At 37.7% G+C, this 19,594-nt stretch overlaps 1 protein-coding gene across 2 annotated transcripts in view; it reads right to left on the bottom strand.

The window, feature by feature from the left end:
* LOC110031982 (calcium-transporting ATPase 3, endoplasmic reticulum-type) overlaps window positions 1–19,594 on the bottom strand; it is a 109,165-nt gene that overhangs the window by 18,794 nt on the left and 70,777 nt on the right. The window contains exons 23-28 of one of the 2 annotated variants that reach the window (XM_020735459.1): window positions 19,082–19,139; window positions 14,264–14,356; window positions 10,960–11,010; window positions 10,723–10,854; window positions 10,455–10,556; window positions 8,867–8,921 (exon numbers count right to left, since the gene is read on the bottom strand). In XM_020735459.1, coding sequence (XP_020591118.1) covers window positions 8,867–8,921; window positions 10,455–10,556; window positions 10,723–10,854; window positions 10,960–11,010; window positions 14,264–14,356; window positions 19,082–19,139 — 491 coding nt within the window. The remainder of the gene's footprint in view (window positions 1–8,866; window positions 8,922–10,454; window positions 10,557–10,722; window positions 10,855–10,959; window positions 11,011–14,263; window positions 14,357–19,081; window positions 19,140–19,594) is intronic. The other variant, XM_020735461.1, reaches the window with a different exon arrangement.

Here is a 19,594-nt window from a genome sequence, read left to right as displayed (position 1 = left end):
GATCGCTAAATTTACAAAGTGAGCCCACTCGCGATAGTTTTGTCTATTGAGCCCAATGGTTCTGATGAGTAAGGAAGAGGTTTGCGTTATAAAATCTATGGTAGCAGGTTTAATTGAGCCCACCAGTGATCTTACTCTTTGATGGGTTCGCTTAGATCAAAGAATTTTCTTTTTGGCATACTGAAGCTTGAACCACTTGAGTAGTTCCGCTCACTGCCTTTTGACCTCGAGAAATTTCATTTCTTCACCTGTGAATGAATAAGGCTTCGAACACTTGGACCAGCTATCGCTTAGAGTCTCTCAGATTCGCTTGCTTCTCTTACCTTAGAATTCACTCGGCGAAACCCTAAACCCTACAACAACAACAACAACAACAACAACAACAACAAAGCCTTAATCCCCACTACGTGGGGTCGGCTACATGAATCCTTTTTCTCCATTGCGCCCTATTTAGTGTCATATTTTCATTTAGTTCTAGTAAATTAAGATCATATTTTATACAATAAGCCCAAGTCTCCTAGGTCTACCTCTACCTTTCTTAACATAGTTTGGGGTTACAACTTTTGGAAAATTCTATGAGGTATTTTGCGTTGTTCATAGAAACCTTGTAAAACATTAGGAATTCATAGATTTGACGATTAATAGGTGGATTTGTTGTAGGTTAGATTGTAGTGGCAAAGGCTATTACAGTGAACTCAGTGTGCTCATAAACTTTTCCAAGGGCCATAAGGACAAAAATGACGCAAAGATAATTAAGTACCGACACTGTAAGTGTAGAGTTGAGTGAGTTTTTCTCTCTACCACTATATTTTATGTCCCAATTTAGAAGCCTCCATTGAATCTTCAACAACAGGACCACCAAAATGGAAGTTTAGCTCAAGAAAGGAATCAAGCTCGATTCAAAATAAAAATTGTGCTTGAGATGACCAGAAGATGTTAGCTACAATTCTATGGAAGAAATGAGCAATGTAGCTCTCAAAGTGAGACAGACGCAAGCTTCTCAGTGTAAAACAGATGAAAGCAAAAAAAACACAGTAGCTTAAGGAGGCGGGTCGCCTCCAACTGAAAATGAAGAGAATCGAAGGAACAAGAATAACCACCATAATACCATATAGTTTTAAGGCATCAAGTTAAAATATTGTCAATTGATTAATGTTAACCTAATACAAGGATATATATACTTTATAGAGAGAGAGAGAGAGGGATTACAATATAAAGCAATTGATAGATAATCAGATCACAACCTCTCCTACAATAAATAGAAATAAAGTAATACAATATTGCGACATCTAATGTCACATCATATAATGGATTTATTAGCAAAAGTAAATCAATTATATTTTAATTAATTCCTATAGTTCTGGCAATAAATATTAAAGATAAGGTGGACAAGATGACCTTTTAATGAATGATCTTTAAAAATAATTTTTGCAGAGCTAAAGGTTGAAATTTTAAATATTACATAGATTACATTATCATTAAATGCTCTTAATATTGCAGTCATTTGTAGAATTGATTAGACATGAACCTGTAGTCGTTATTTTATCTGTACGAGTCTTAAAACATTTCTCATGATCTCATCCACTTCATTCTTCACATGATTACTCCTAAATTAAACAAAATCACAACTCGCTTCTCTAGTAACCCTTATAAATGTGCCTATAACCACTTACAACCCTACATTGCCCACACCTGGAGTCCACTTATAAAAACAATCTATATAAAACCCATGACCTCAACAACATTATTACTTGATCAAAACAATATGAATTTCTTTGTTGGCTATTATGATTGATCATCAAGCACCTCCCAGCCTTACCATTACTTTATTTTACTTCAATATCTTTCGCCTGACTACATTTTGAAAAAAATTATTCGAGTATTCAAATTTCCAACCTCATTCGTTACCTCACTTATGGCATTAATTACCCTTAGCAAACTTTTCAATGGCACCTTCCAATTGATGCACCCAATGGCACATGTGACTTGTTGAACCATTTTTACAGCAATTCTTAATCATCTCTTAAATTGACATGTTCAAACAGCCACTCAGTATCAATCCCTCATTGCAGTTAAACAACAAGAAAACCCCATCCACTTGATTCCCTTGGCCATCATGCTTGATTTATTATGAGTTCATCTTACTAAAATAATTACAATCATGATTATTATAACAATATTGATACTTGTTATATTATAACGACATTCCCCTACACCGTTAGTACTTATTATTTGAATTATCTCTTGATTATATTTTTTCCTTTTTTTGTTTTATTCTATTTTATGTTCTTTCTTTCTTATTTTATTATGTTTTTATTATTTTCTATTATTATGCCTATTGTAATTGGGTTTATATGCCCCTCCTCCTATCAATGAAATTACGCTGATCTATTCCAAATCTCAAGATGGTATCAGAGTCTAAACCTAGATCCAACAGTCCTCTGCATCCTCTACCGGTTCCAACAGCCGCAGACGCGCCTCCCCCTTCTCCTAGCCGGCGGCCTTCCCTGTCTGTACAGCGAACAACAAATTCCTTCATCTTCCTCTCTTCCTGCAGGTTCATGCAATTGTTGTCCGCATGATTCATCCTAGTCCAAACCAGATTTCATCTGTTGTGCGCTAGAGGACTTCTGCTGCCCTTTTCACCACCAAAAGATCTCAACTGTCCACCAGATTTCTTCTGCTTTCTGCCGTTTTTAACGAATCATGTTGTTGTTCTGCAGAAAGTAATTCTGCAGTTGTCCCGCTACCTGCAATTTTTGTGGTTGTACCCATTTGTCGTGATTCTACCAAATTCATCGATGACTCAGAACCACAACAACATATTTTTTGGCTCAGTCAGAATTATGGTTGATTTTTTCAATGAATCACCCTCAGAAGGAGTTCTTGACCACCGGAGGATCAACCCCAACCTCCGCTCCCTTGCAGACTGGAAGATCAGAAGGCAACATGAATTTCTTGATCACAACTCATAAGTTGAGGCAGTAACTTCCTTCAATGGACCCAAGCGGTGTCTTTGTTCATCAAAGGATGTGAGAAGTTCAGTCACCTCGCAGGTATGATTCGTGAGTTTCCAAAGATTGTATGGAACTTGGGAAGGGGAGAACTCCATGGTCATATCATGGTTGATCAACTTCATGGAGACTTTAATTGGTATTCGTACATGTTCATCCCTTCTGCTAGTGCTCTTTGGATCTATGAGGTATCTAGAAGATTCGAAAGGTACTCAGTACTATAATGACCTGATTACATTATGGATGCAAAGAGACCTGTATTACGACAACACTTGAGATTCTCCGGTCGACTTATCCCTCTTCCAATATCCCTCTTCCAAAAGATCATAGAAGAGGATTGTCTAGTTGGGGCCGTATTATTGGTCGGGATCTTCTTCCTTCTGCTTGAGCTGCTTTTATCGAGATTCATCGAAAAGAAAGCAGGAGACTTGTCATGCTCGACATTCCTACATTTTCAGCTGAGTCATCTGCCTTGATCTCAGTTCATGTCATCTCAGACCGAACATCCCACTTGTGATTACTGTCACAAACTCAACCACACTCAGGATAAGAGTTGGAAACTTCAAAGTAAGCCAACATACAAACCTTCGACCAAATCCTCTGCTGCTAAGGGACTCACGACAACGACAAAATAAGGCACGGCTCACCGACCTGCACAGAAAATCCCATATTCTACTGAATCCCTAAAGAACCAGATGGAGCAATTGATCAAGCTTCTTGGAGCCAATCAGAACTCTGCGGGTTCGTGGACATCTCACGTTCAACAAGGTACTCTTCCTATGAATTTCACAGTTTATTTCTCCTCTAGTCTGTGAATTATTGATTCAGGTGTGACAGTTCACATGACTGGTTGCTCGCAAGATTTGTCGACTTACCATCCGTGCTTTGAAAAAAATAAATATAATCAAATAATAAGTAATAACGGCGTAGGGATAGCCATTATGATCTAATAACTACTAAAATAATAGCTGGACTCTACTACTTCCAAGAGGGGAACACAAAGAGTGAAGACATGACTCTCAAAAGCTGTAGCCCAACTTGTATCATTGCATGTCGCATTGTATTGTTACATTGTCTTTTAAGACATCCTAATTTTAAATATTTGAAACAGTTGCATCCTTTGATGTTTTCTAAAAAAAATTTCTCAAACTTTAATTGTGAGCATGTCAATTAGCCAAGCATCACTAGATACATTACCCACCTTACACTTACACACTTTTCACTCCTTTCTCCCTCATCCGTAGTGATTTATGAGGTCCTTCTCGCACTCTTAGCTACACCAATAAACGGTTGTTCTTAACCTTAATTGATAACCACACTTGAGTGGCGTGTGTTTACATTTTAAAAGAAAAATCGGAAGTCGGTGTAATCTTCCAAAACTTCTACATCAATTCAAAACTCTCATTCAGGTCCTTTAGACCGACAATGATCGTGAGTTTGTCAACTCTATTTTCAGTGAATTTTTTGTTAGTAAAGACATCCTCCACCATATTCTTGCACTAACACTCCTCAACAAAATGGGGTAGTTGAGAGAAAAAAATCTCAATCCATTATGTTTCAATCCAATGTCCCAAAATATTTTTAGAACAATGTCATTCTAACTGTCACTATCTCATAAATAGAGTCCCCTCCAAAATCCATAAGTTTCGAATCCCCTAACCGTTCTAATGTCATGCTTCCCTACCAATCAGGTCTTCTAAACATTAGATCCCAAGGTTTTTGGGTGCACTGCCTTTGCTCAGAACACTGCCCCTACTCAGAGTAAACTTGATCCCAAATCCATAAAATGTATCTTCCTTAGATGCTCCGCAACACGAAAGAGGTATAGGCGCTTCATCCCAAATTCTATGTGAGTGTTGATATCTCCTTCTTTGAAAGTATTCCCTATTTTTCTAGCTCGGCCTCTAGTGACGGGGAGCTTGAGTTCCACAACATTGTCCCTTATCCTACTCTTATGGATAGTCCTCTCATTGTTCCTCCCGCTGAGGAGTCACTTATCCCGTTGAATGCACCATCTCCTACTCCCATTATCCGTATCTACACTCGATACGCTCGTCCCAATACTCCTACTCTAAATCCCACTAGCTCTTTACAAGACCTTAACTCCACTCCGACCAATATCCTCAGCACAACCCCTCCCACAAATGTGGAAGTGAGTTCTCTAAGTAAGGTACACAATCAAATACACTCATTCTATTCTATGACAAAATATGTCTCTTTCCACAGTTTATCTCCGACCTCTGGAACATTTGTTACTGACCTGACAAACCATCAAATCCCTGTTACTATTGAGGTTGCTCTTGTTGATCCAGTCTGAAAAACAACAGTAATGGAGAAGATAAATGTCTTTCAGCGGAACCATACGTAGGATGTCATGGACCTTCCTCGGAGTAAAAAAAGTTGTAGGTTACCGATGAATTTTCAATACCAAGTTCAACTTTGATGGGTCCTTTGAATGCAACAAGGCAAGATTGGTCACCAAATGATACTCTCAGACTTATGGAGTTTACTATGATGAGATATTTGCTACAGTGGCTATGTTGAACACTATTTAGGTCCTGTTGTCACTTGTTGTGAATTTAAATCGGCATTTATTCCAACTTGATGTCAAGAATGCATTCTTGAATGAAGAGCTAACAGTACATGTTTCTCCTCTGGGTTTTGATTCTACTACCTCCAAAGGACAAGTGTGCATGTTACGAAAGTCCCTCTATGAGCTAAAGGAAAATTCACAAAAGTGGTCTTAGGCTACTCAGGTTCAATCAAAAGACACCCACTTCTTTCAACATTCTTCTAATGACCATGCAGTTATCCATATTATCTATGTTGATGATATTGTTTTTACAAGTACGCCCTCCCAGCATTGAAGTTCTTAAAAGACATTTGCTTCTTCCTTTGAGATGAAGGATTTAGGATCTCTCTAGTACCTCTTAGGCATAAAAGTGGCTCGGTCATATCCTAAAATTTGTCTATCTCAGTACAAATACATGATTGATCTCTTGACAGAAAATAACCTTCGTCTGTGCAAACTCATTGTTTTTTTTATGGATCCCAATGAAAAATTATCTAACAATTTCAATGTTGTATCTGTCAACAAGATTCATTCTCAGAGCATTGTGGAAAAAATGATCTACCTCACTCATACTCGCATCTACATATGTTATGCAGTTAGAATAGTGAGTCAATTCATGTGTAACCCTTGTGAGCACCACCTCTAAGCTGTCCATCGGATTTTTCACGACGTAAAAAAGTACACCAAGCTCAAGTTTATTTTTTCCCATCACACCACTCGCCTCTTTTGGTATATACAGATGTTGGTTGGGTCGGATCGGTTTATAATCAGCGTTCCATCTCGATGTATTGCTCATTTGTATGAGAATCTTGTCATTTGAAAAAACAGGAAACAGCCTGTGGTTGCCCAAAGCAATATTGAAGCTGAATTTCGATTTGTCCTCAGGAATCTGTGAAGCTCTCTGGCTACGCATTATGCTCCGTGAACTCCGTATGCCAACCTCCGTCCCGTTGTAGCTATTCTGTAATAATAAGGTTGCAATCATCATTGCTCACAATCCAGTCCAGCATGATCGTACCAAAAATGTGAAGATCGACATACACTTCATTAAGGAAAAGATCTAGTTCGGAGAGATTTGCATTCCATATGTGTCCTCCAGTGGACATTCTCACCAAAAATTTGTTTCGCTATTTATTCGATGACTTTAAGTCCAGGTTAGACATGACTAACATCTATGTTCAACTTGAGGGGGAGTATAGTTATAACGGCTATCCCTACGCCATTATTACGTATTATTTGATTTTATTTCCTGATTATATTTTATCCTCTTTTGTTTTATTTTATTTTATGTCTTTCATTTTTATTTTATTTTATTTTTATTGCTTTCTATTATTATGTCTATTGTAATTGGGTTTAAATATCCCTTCTATCCATGAAATTGCGCTGGTCTATTCCAAATCTCAACAATACTTTTGATCATCAGACCTATTATTTACATAAATATTATAATTTTTATCAAAATCCTTTGTTGAACATCATTAAGGTAAGGGGCTTAGTAGTAGACATGTGACTCATAAATTCTATGAAAACCAATCATTTAACAATCCTTAGATCCTTCTTGATAAATGAATCAATGGGTTAAATCATATGGCAAACCAACTCGAATATACACTTTCAGTGAGCTCCATGCACAATGCATTACACAGCTTTATTTGGCCTTACACATATTAGAATCTTCACAGTTCAACAAGTGCCTATATTTTATGATCATTCCCCTATGATATTGCTACTCATGAAGTTATTTACAAAATAGACATTGAAGATAATCTTAAGATACTAGTATTTATATTTATAATTATAACGAATGTTGAACCTGAAATATTAGCAAAAGCTAAAATTGAATGTAATTGCTTGAAAATATAGGACACAATGGAGTAAAATGATTCATGTAGCTGACCCCACTAAGTTGGATAAAAGCTTCTTGTTGTTGTTGTTCTATCAGATTGAAAATATTGATCAAGATGAAATAATTTCCTATAAATTCTACGGAGATTCTTACTCCATGACACTTGCCTCTATCACAGGAGACAAACCCTACTTCCAATGTTATAGACTGCTTAAAGCATGCCTATCAAAGATTAAGTAATTATTATCTAGTCCACTGTTGGTCTGCATTGCACAAATCTCATAGTATCAAATTTGAACCCACCTAGCACCCAAAATGCAATATTTGTGCTCTTTGGACTTCTTCCTCCTACCGCTACTTGTACTGCATGGCTGCATCACCCATCATAAAATCTAATGGCATCATCTAAAACTTTGCTGCCTCCTACAAACTCTCTAGGATGCAATTTTTGTTAGCAGATTGAATTGATGCAGTCCAGCTTTTCATAGGCTAACTAAAAGAATAAACTAAGCTACAAATGGAATTGAACGAAACTAATCTTTAGTGATTTTTATGCCTATCCTTAACTTTCGCTTTACTTCTCAATTTTTTTTTTCTTTTTGGATAATATTATTTTTTATTTTGAATATTTTTTAAGATAATTTAATTTCAAATAAAATTAGATTTGAATTCAAATTACTTACCATATCTTAATAAACCTATTTTTATAAATTAGAATTGATGGGTTATATTCAAATTAGTGATGATTGTTTGAATGAAGTTACCCTTGAGTTTTTTGTAGACCTAACTTGTGTATGTAGAGTCCCCAGCTGCATGTTGTGTACGCAAAATTTCTCTTTTATCCTTCCCCCTTTCTTCTCATCTCCCACCACAGCTTTAAATTATGTTGTGTCATGTAAAACTTAATGTTGTCTATACTGTGTTTATTTCCATTTTATTTGAGGTTGCAAACTGAAATCCTTCAACTATTTGTTATATTAGTTGTATGAAATCTTTACCATGTCGACGTGATGGCTCTAAATTCCATCTGTTATCCGGACTTTCCCATCACTTAACATGTTAGGCATAAATATATCAACCATGTACACACAATAAATTCTTTGAATCATTATATAACACAAAATCGATGACAAACGTATGTGTGGCATGTCCATTGCCCACTTACAATAACCAACTTGCCCAATACATAAGTTTTCATATCAATTCTGGCGGCCCGCAGTAATAATTGTGATTATGAGGCTTCGGAAAATTATACGAAATCATTCAACCAGTCCAATTGTTATACAATAAAAAACTAATTTGAACATTGGCAGTTTCACTCTACCATAAATCCAACGGTACTTGAGAAACATTTGTGGACAAGAGCATCAAAAAGTTTGCTTCAGTGTTCAGAAAGATAAAAAACATAATGCTAAATACAAGCCTTTAGTGTACCTCCAATAACCAAATAACGGAAAAACAACCACCCGCTCACTACAGCTTCATTAACCTATATGTAAGCAATAAAATATCAGAGATATAACAGAAATAAGCACCCATATAAGAACAAAAAGTTAGGCAGAAATAATAAGTTGAACTTCTTCAAAATACCACCTTGATCCTAAAATTTATGGATTAAAACAATAAATTCAACATATACTGTTATCCCCGTAAGATAGTTCTTTACCATTTAACTTATTTACTCATTTAAGTCTTTAGTATCAAGAAAAATTATAGAATATTAAAAAAAAAAAAGATTCACAATATGAGAAGCAATTTTTCTTATTTTAATCCATCGAAGATAAAGGCGGCCCAACATACAACAGCAGAAGTTTCAACTTAAAAGGATCTAGAGTTTTATCTCATGACAGCAGAACAATGGCGAACAAGAATAATTACATCAAGATCCATGTAACCTTTTTTCAAATCAAACTTAAATACTCGCAAGGCTTTATCAAATGAACATCCAGTTGACTTTAAGCAGCCCGATAGAACTTGAGAAGTGTGTGTGCGTGTGTGTGTGCAAAACCATGTGGAGAAAACTGAACTTTTACAAAGGCTTAAGCTTTTCCTAACACAAAAAGGCCAAAATTTTCCTCAATCCGAGGGGATTGTTTGCAAAGATTCCGTTACAACCTACACAAGAAAATATGAAATAATGGAGCATGGGCATATATTAGTAACCAGGGTAGTCCTTGTCCTGGTCCAAGCATGGCCACTCTAAGTTCTCACTGCTGAACTTTCCCATAGCTCCCCTCACTTGCCCACGCACACCGATGATTGTGCAATTTGTGGTATAGGCTACGGTTTTTTTTGCTCGCTAGCGAATTTTAGCTTGCATCTCCCACTCTCTAGAGCTCCTCCTTTACTTAAAAGCCTATGGCAGCGCTTCTTGCAATGTATTTTATTTAGCTTTTAAGTTATCTTATTCCAATGTATTTTATTTACATGCTTTTATGTTGGGAATTCTTTATGATTTCTTGCTCTTGTATCCTTTGAGATTTCATCGCCTGCATAATATATATATATATATATATATGAAACAGCAGAAGAATGAAACTAGTAACTGATAATTTCAAGAGACAAAAAAAGTCATTTTTAATAGAGAATATCTAATAATGTAAAACTTCTGAGATAATCCACAATAACCTTGTTTGAAACAGCAAACGTTAGGTAAATAGATAACAATCTGAGTTTTGCCTAAAGTCCTTTATGTAGCTCCTTGATATTATTTATTTCCACAAATGTATTCTGGATTCAGCATCCCAAATCAAGGATCCACTGCAAGGCATATTAATTTGAACGCCTTAACACGGTTTATGTTTAAATATTAAAAAAAAAAACAAAACAAAACAAACCCTATAAGCTTAAACCGCATATGTTCAACCTATATTCCTACCTAATTTTCAAAGTGAAAAAATCAGTCACAACTAAATTTATCATTTATTCACTGGTTAGGTATTCAACTTTTGCTATTTAAATATAAACGACTGGCACATATTAAGAAAAAAAAAAAGTTTCCCTTAGCTACTAAACACACTACCTTGCGAGGCTTAGCCATCATTACATTTGTATCTTGTTTATTGAATCCAATTGCTGTGGCAGGTAACCCATCAGTAACCAGATTCACCCAAAGTAGCTGAACCTGAAAATGAAAATGGAAAATTGCTTAGTTTTAGATAATTCAATAGATTAAATTGAAAATGATGCATTTTAGTGAATGAGCATCAGCTTTAGCAGCCAGAAGAGAATAATACTTTACAAGAATGGTAAAATAGAAACTTAGTCGTTGCATCAAAAGTGGAGCTTACTGGAAAAAGAGTATCGGGTGTTCCAAGCACAGCTGCAACAAAAATACAAACCACTTCTCCAATATTTGAGGAGATCATGTATCTAATGAATTGTTTCGTGTTATTATATATAGCCCTTCCCTCTGCAATAGCCTGCAAAAGGCCAAAGCAATGCTTTAAGCAGCAAAGGCTTTCTTTACATGGCACATCGTTAAAAATGATCCTAGAGAAAATCAATGCTAAGAAGGAATCACTTACAGCAACAATCGAAGCAAAATTGTCATCAGCTAATACCATATCAGAAGCACTCTGGAATCACAAAATCACAATTATGATAAATTTAATTTCCGACAACACAGAAGCATTACCTACTTGAAAGAAGTCAAGCTCTACTGGTTAATAGTTTTATTCCTCCCAAAGGCACCGCTAATATTTTGTGGATAAAACAATATAAGGAAATTATTAGGATAAAAGAAATGCAAATAAGTTAGAAAAGCTAAATGAAATGATGAAAACTGTCAAAAAGACAAAAGTAGAGAACTTATACAAAAGAGAGTAAAGAAAGCTAATTGGAATGAAGAAATGAAAAAAAAAAAAATTTCCTTGCAAAAACCTGAACAGCACGCACATGCTAACCCACCAAAACTTTCCAAAAGCAGCACAATGCATGCTATGAAGGAAGGATCCTTCGTTTTAGAAGGTATATATTGCTAATGTCATAGGGAAGGGTCCTAGTGGCCTACTGCACGCCAGATATGATACAGGTACATCAGTCCCTTGCAGTGTGACGTGGGCATTGAATCAGCACCCGAGTGCAAGTGCTGAATGTGGCCCAAAGCGGGGCGCTTCGATCCCGTAGACCAGAAGACCCCCAAAAGCTTCGCGGGAACTGTAGGCGGGACGAGATCGCGATCCCACGAGAACAAGGGAGGCGGATCACAAACTCTTGCAATCCAAGGAGCCGCTTCGCTAGTCTGGCTCACCTATTTTTGTTCGGGTTTTTCTGGATTCTTTTTGACTTCCCACTATTTTCATTTGTGTAGAAGCTTCCTCTGTCCTGGGAGAGCCTATAAATTGTTGTCATCCGTGTGTGGGGTGTCAGTTTTGGTTGTGTTTATTCTTAGATTGAATTCCTTTGTGGAGTTCTTTTCCACTTGTGGGTTTTATCCAAGGAAGTGGTGGTGCTTTGGTTGTATTACTACGAGGTGGCGATTATATCATTTCCTTTAACCTTCCCCAAATCTTCTCCCCACTTCTCATCCGCCGAACTCTCCCTCCACCATCAACACCACGCCATCCCCTTTCCTGCAGGTTATTACTGTTGTCCAGCCTTTCGACCTCCTTCCAAACTCCTCTCAGCCACCCCACTGTCTGGTACCAAATACCTAAAACCCTCCCTACTTATTGTCCCTACAATTCCACACCTTCCCTTCACAGTCACCAGCCTCCCGTGGCTGCCAGCATCCCTTCCAATCATCCATACCCCTCTAACTGGCTTCCACCACCCATTGGGATACATTAAGGAGTGTTTGCTTGTGTCGTCTATGTTCTATATTGTTGTGTTGTGTTGTAACTCCTATTTCCCTATTTTGTTTTTCTGTTTCCACTGTTTTTCCTACTGATTCCAGTATCATCTTGTATCACAGCTAGTTTAACTCTAGTCTTTATCTTAGGGTTTCCCGCCATCCATCCCTAAAAATCGTCTCCATCGAAAAAAATTTTCCTTCTGATTCCCAACCATAACCATGCCACCACAAAGAGATACGCCGAGCTCTACTCGGGAAGAGATCCAAAGAGAAATTCATCGTCTGCAATGGAGACTAGCCGAGTTGGATGATGGGAACAAGGAAGAGGTTACCTTCGACCATGATCAAGAGAGTTAAAAAGAAGACAGTGACGAGGAGATGAATCTATTTCACAGGGAAGATCGCAGTGACGAGGAATATCAACCATGTTGTTTTGGTATTTAATATCAAATGAGGATGAGAAAATAAGTCCCTTATGGAGATCAGATACCTCCCAAAATTTGAGAGAGGTATGGACCCTGATAGTTTATCTAGTGGCTACGATTAGTCAAACGATTTTTTGAGCTTAAAGACGTACGAAAGGACAAGCAGGTCAAGTTAGCTATCATTATACAAAAGAAAAATGCTTCCTTATAGTGAGAAAATCTACAAAAGCAGAGCAAAAGAGGAGACAGTGAGAAGATAACTAAGTGGGAGAAGATGAAGAAGGCAATGCAGAAAATGTGTCTCTTATCCCACTATCGTCAGGATATATTTCTGAAACTTCACAACTTAGCAAAAGGATCTTTCAGTTGAGGAGTTCACAACCCAATTCGACCACTTTTAGCTGAAATGCGAGCTAACGGAGCCAAAGAAACATACGATAGCCAGATATCACGGGGGTCTGAAACCTGCCATCAGCAATGTGATACAGTTGTAACCATATTGGGCGTTAGGGTATGTCCAAACATTAGCCTTGAAAGTGGAAAGATAACAGAAGCAAAGCCCACAGCAATCATCTTTCAGGCAGTAACCTTCAGGCAAATTGTCACCAACAATTACTACAACCGACAGGGATATCCCGGGAGACACAGACGACCTCTTACAGGGGAATGACACTATAGATCAAAGCAGGAAGAAAAAGGAGAAGCGTAGCTCCTCCGACAGAGATATCTGTGTACGTGGTGATCTGGTTGTATCCACTCTGAGGTAGTGATTATATCCTTCCCATTTACCTTCTCCTCCTCACTTCTCATCCACCGAACTCTCCCTCTGTTACCAACACCCTGTCGTCCCCTTTCCTGCAAGTTATTACTATTGTCCAGCCTTCCAGCCTCCTTCCAAACTCCTCACAGCCACCCCACTGTTTGTTGTCGACCACCTATAACCCTCATTACTTGTCGTCCCTACAATTCCACACCTTCCCTTTACCATCACCCGCCTTCCGTGGCTGTCATCGTCCATTCCAATCATTCATATCCCTCTAGCCGACCTCCACCACCCATTGGAATATATTTTGGAGTGTTTACTTGTGTCGTCTATGTTATGTATTGTTGGGTTGTGTTGTAACCGCTATTTCCATATTAATAAAAGTTTACTTTTGTGTTTTCACTGTTTTTCCTACCAGTTCCGGTATCATAGTGGCATGGAATGTAACATCTAATAACAAGCTAATTTTGAGCAGATATAATCAAATCTTTATAACCCTGAACTATGCAAAACAGTTGGGAACGAAAAATAAAACACAAACAACCGATGTAAAAGGATGCTCAAACAACTCATTTATCAAAGCTTCCGCACAATTCCAATTATAGAATCTCGGATATTGATTGACTACTTCATACAGTAACAACACACAGCAAAAAGTTGAGCATATTTGAAGGAAACAATGCAAAACAAGATATTTCAACTAATTGGTTGATCGAGATATCAACTGTCGGAAACCTAAGAAAGTTATGCTCATGAAATCAGACCTATAATAGGGCTTAGAAACTGAAATAAAAATTGGTAGATTGGAAAGCAAGTTTCACTATTCCAATAGCATTAAAACTGAATACCTTAGCAACTGCTGTTCCTGACCCCATCGCAATTCCAATGTCTGCTTTCTTTAATGCAGGAGCATCATTGACACCATCTCCAGTCATTGCGACCTGGTAAGCAAACAGTGAATATTTGAAAGAATTAATTTAGGAAAACTAATTGGCAAGAAATAGCAATCTACTTCTTTAGCTAGCTAGAATTTTATGTCCATCCGAGATAATTTTTAAGAGCATAAAACTTTATTTAACAAAAAACGAGTAGAAAGATACAGGTGTGAAGCTTATGTGGCATCAAAATCATTTGTCAGTGGATATGAAAAGAAAAAAAAATCAATTTGTGTTTTAAGAAACCAATTGTTATACCAAGATGAAGGCTGCTACTCTGAATATCACAAAATGAAAAAGACTCTCATACATAGATATCTATAAACACACTCCAACAGCTTCATTATCTCAAAAAAATAAATAAATATCCCGAAAGGCCACAAATTGACACCACCCAAATCCTAGCTGAGTAATGACTGGGCCCAAGGGTGTGACGAGAGAAGAATCATATTGATTCCTGGCAGAACCAGTTGAAATTTGGTTTAGATCAGCCATCTCAAAAGTTATTTTTCAGGTAGAGTCAATTGGTATCTTGAAATCATTCATTCAAACATAGAGAGGGTTCGATCCATCATGCAACTACTTGGCATCCAAGCAAGCCACTCAACAAGTAATACATAATTGAATAGAAACAAAAGAAATAACATGTCACTAAAATCATTTAACGCCTATTATCAGTGGGTAATAAGAATAAAAGGATTTACTATGAAGTATATTACATTTGACACAAAACAATCCTGATCCACAGTCAAAAGGATTAGAACATACTCGTCAGCTAACTCAATCAGGGTACTTGGCCAAGCTCACACATTTATAATCCCATCCAATCCTCATCCACAATCAAAAGGAAAAAAAACATGACTTAACCAGCTAAATTGATCAGGGTACTTGGCCAAGCTCAAACAGAAATAATCTCATCCATTTCAAGAATTGATTCATCAGTTTGTCGGAACCCACTCGCTTACCCGCAAGCCGCAGCTGCCCACCTACCCGCCCGCCCCTGCCTATTATTGCTACTGCCCGCCCCCGCCCCCTCCTTATTTTTGCAACGGCCCGCCCGCCCCTGCCTGCCATTGTTGCTTCATTGTTGTTGCCCGCCCGCCACTGCCGCTGCCCACTCGCCTGCCTGCCGCTACAGCTGCCTGCCTGCCGCTACAGCTGTTAGCGCCAACCCATTTCCACCACAGCAGTCGTACCACCCACCAACCGCTGTTTGCCAGCCGCAGCTAACTCGCCACGTGTCGTTGTCGCCCGCCCACCATCACCCACCCACTACTTACAGCCCGCTACCTTTGCCTGCCACCCACTATAGCTCGTAGTTGTCGCCTCCTGCCTCCTTCGCTCACCTCCCGCCCCACCTCCATCGGCCACCTCCACTGCCTACATGTTGTCGCCGCACGTCTGCCGCTGTTATTGGCCGCCGCAAACCTCCCTCCTTCCACCGTCATGACCTCCTTCCCGCAACTGCCACCATCGAATGTCCTTCGTCACCCACCAGTAATACTTTATAATTTTTGAAATACATTGTTTTCAGTCCACTTTAAACCAAAAAAAAATGAAGTCCTATAATTTTTTTTTTATACTGAACTAAACGACTTCAAAGTAATTCAAAAACAATATATTACTTTGGTATTACATTCATTTTACACTGTATTACTTTTTCAGCAAACCAAACGGACCCTAAATAAAGTATTAATTCACTTTTATTTTAAATTTTTATATTTACTAACATAATTTCTTCCACAACTTGTATTACAGAAAAGAAAACCACATTTAGTATTTAATGTATTAACATATCACTTTCAGTTTCAGAAAATTTACTTTGGAAAAGAAAACCATCTTTAGTATTAAATGTACATCGGGCTTCTTTATTAAGAAACAAGGACATAAGAAAAAAGAGAGTCATTGTGATACATAAAAGTTAGAACTCAACCTTAGAGCTCTTATTGCCATGATTCATGAATCTATATAATCATTGTGCAAATAGTTAAGGGCCTCATTGTGATAGCTTTCTGTTCTTTATATTTATTTTTCTTTTTAGTCTGTTTTGTTTTTCTTTTGTTTTCTATTTTCTATTGTCTATTTTTAAAAAACGCAATTAGTACAGTTATGATTTATATATTTTTAAAAACAAAAAAATATATATAAAACATGTTTGGTAGGATATTTTTATTATTTTTATTTTTTAAGAAAAAAACTTATACATTTTATAAAATGGTTGGGTCACGTGTGGTGTGCTCCAGTATTAAGTTATGACGCCCATGACGTATACGATATCTTCTTTACTCCACCCAGCACAAAATATTACCTATGGGCGGGCTGCGACAGGCGTTGGGTAGTGGTTGCAGCTGGTAAGGCCAGTGGCAGGCTGCGGCGGCAGGCGATGCCTGGCGGGGGCAGCGACAATGGTAACTGGCGGCCATCGAATGGCGTCCGCCAGCTGGCGACGGAGAGCAAGGGCAAGCGAGCGGCGATGGCAGTGTCTAGAGAGGGAGAGCGGCAACAGACAGCAGCAGGTGGAGATTAGTGGCCAGTGACGGCGGCTAAAGGGAGCGGGCGGCAACTACGATTATGGGAAAAATTTTCTATCCGGAATCCGGACGTAGCTCTATGTGCGGACTCCCGGAAATATACCGCAATGTGTGTTATATCGGGCTCACCTAAAAAAATATTAAAATGGAACCACGGACTCCGCAATAATCTCGAAATAACCCCGGAATAACCTTCGCGATATTATTTCAGGGTTATTGAAGTGGAATTGATGGGTTTCTTTTCAATAACTCCAAAATAAACTTAAAATTACATTTGTGATGTTATTTCACGATTATTGAAGTGGAATATATGAGTTTCACTTCAATAATCCTGAAATAACCCTGAAATAACCCCGAAATAAACTCTGAGTGTTATTTTGGGGTTATTGAAGTGAAACTGTGAATGTTATTTCGGGGTTATTGAAGTGGAATATATGAGTTTCTCTTCAATAACCCCGAAATAACCTACGTGGTTTCACTTCAATAACCCCGAAATAACTTCCGCGATATAGCACACGTGGCGGCATTATTGGAGTTTGCACGTAAAGCAACGTCCGGAGTTTGGACAGAAATTTTTCCACGCTTATGGCGGCAAGCTACAGCTGTGATGATGGCGGCAAGCTACAGCTGTTATTGTGGCAGCGTGCTATGGCGAGGGGCCGCAGGCGATGGTGGGCGGCGGCGGGCTGCAACGGCTATCAGAGATAGTAGGGGGAGGCTGGCTGGGACTGACAGTCCGTAGGGACTAAAGAAGGATGGTTGGGGCAGCCGGCAAGAGCCAATGGCGACTAATGGCCTCCGGCTAGTGGAGGCGAGCAAGGGCGGGGGTTGGCGACAGTGAGCAGGGGGTCGACAGATAATAGATTCGCTAATACTGACTAGTGTAATTCGGGTCTGAAGCTTTTAAGAATTTGGTAGAATACGCTATCACTGTGAAAATTTCATCTAGAATTGAAGAATTTCAAATATACATTAATGCTTACTTCAAAGCTCTGGGTTGTAATTTAATACAAAACAAGAGGTGATGGCATATACTTTTAGAAATTGAAGCCGCATTAAAGGAACTATCCAATATAGGATTTGAAATTAGCTGCAATAGTGTTTACCTTGAAAATTTAGTGTTATTTCAGAGTAGGAATGTCAATAATTAACAAAAATCCGACCACTCAATCCAAATTTGACTCAAAACATTCGAGTTGGGGTTAACCTCATTATTATTCAAGTTATATTTGAGTCTAAATTATAGACCTGATTGTTGCTTGAAAGATGTTCACGTGTAACTGAATAACTCTAAAATTAACCCTACTATTAAATTTTGGTCGGTTAACTAAGTTAGAAGGGTTATATTCAAGTTAATTGGCTCACGTTGACCCAAAAAAATAATATGATCCATATAATAAATGGGTTAGACTATAGTCGAGTTTAAGTTATGTTGGTTAGGGTCAAATTAAGTATTGGTCAAATAACTAGATCCATATAATAAGCAAATTATGCCCATATAAAGCATATTAATATTGCTCAAATTTAAGTCACCTAAATCTTAACTGTCAACCACCACTAACAATGGCTCAAAATTTGTACTGTTCCTCCATTAATTTGAGAAAATTCCTACATTCAATACATTCAATAAACAAGATTGGGGATCAATACCCCAAAACCCTCCCCTAGCCATTCTCCCTAATTACACATAAATTTCCCCAATGATCACTAAAAAAGGCATGGAAGAAGTTTTGCAAAAAGATTCATGAAAATCAAGAGCATTAAATAAAGAATGCATAACAAAGAAGAATTTATATAGTCAACATCTTTAGTTCGAATAGGATTAGTCACAATGATAATAAAAAAATGCACAAGTGCATGCATTTACATATGTAAGTTTGTATACAAGGGGTACACGCGTGTTTTTTGGATTTATGCCTGTACATGCATGTCTATATGAAAGCATGTATGGGCCTGTAGATTGTCAGATTCATGTGGTTGTGTATGTTTGAGCGTGTGCTTCCTTGAACATTTGTTAGGTACATATGCATTCTTTTTCATGCATCTACATAAATATGGAAATAGAATACAAATAGGTCAGAAGCACCAGGGAAAGTCACTAGCACTAGCAATAGCAATTACATAGACATTATGCAAAGATCACATAAAAAATCGACATTAAAAGTATCTATACATAAAAGCCAAATCATTAAAGGCCTACCACTTCATTTTGGTTTTGCAAGGCCTCCACCAGCATCTTTTTATGAAAAGGTTCGACCCTGCAAGTAATCAAGTTACAATCGTATAACAGCAAGATAACAGAAAAGGTGTAAAGAGCCGGCTTAAGATACTATCCTAAACAAAGTAGATGGCGTTGACAATCAGAATATGTGTAATGTCAAAAATGATTTTGACCTTTTTTCTTAATTAGTTAGTGTATCAGGAAACAGTTTAATTATCCTTTTGTAATGTTTTTATTGTTTTGAATGTCTTTTTAATGACATTCATTTTTCTTTAATTATTTCAAGTTAATTTGTTCAAGTATTTTTATTGGTTCTCAATATGGGCCTTTCTTTCTGATGCTAGTGAATTATAGAATGAATTAAAATTTGTATTTTCTCCTCAAGCAGCTCTCATAAATTCCTCCTAAATCCCTTTCACGTGCAATCTATCCTCTCCAGCTTCACTTCCACCTACAAATTCTGTGTGTTAATTTATTATGCTGGAACCGCTC

This window comes from Phalaenopsis equestris, unplaced genomic scaffold (genome assembly GCF_001263595.1).
Source record: "Phalaenopsis equestris unplaced genomic scaffold, ASM126359v1 Scaffold000873, whole genome shotgun sequence".
Classification (NCBI taxonomy): domain Eukaryota; kingdom Viridiplantae; phylum Streptophyta; class Magnoliopsida; order Asparagales; family Orchidaceae; genus Phalaenopsis; species Phalaenopsis equestris.
The sequence above is the reverse complement of the archived record's forward strand: the minus strand, read 5'-3'. Positions and strand labels throughout refer to the sequence as shown.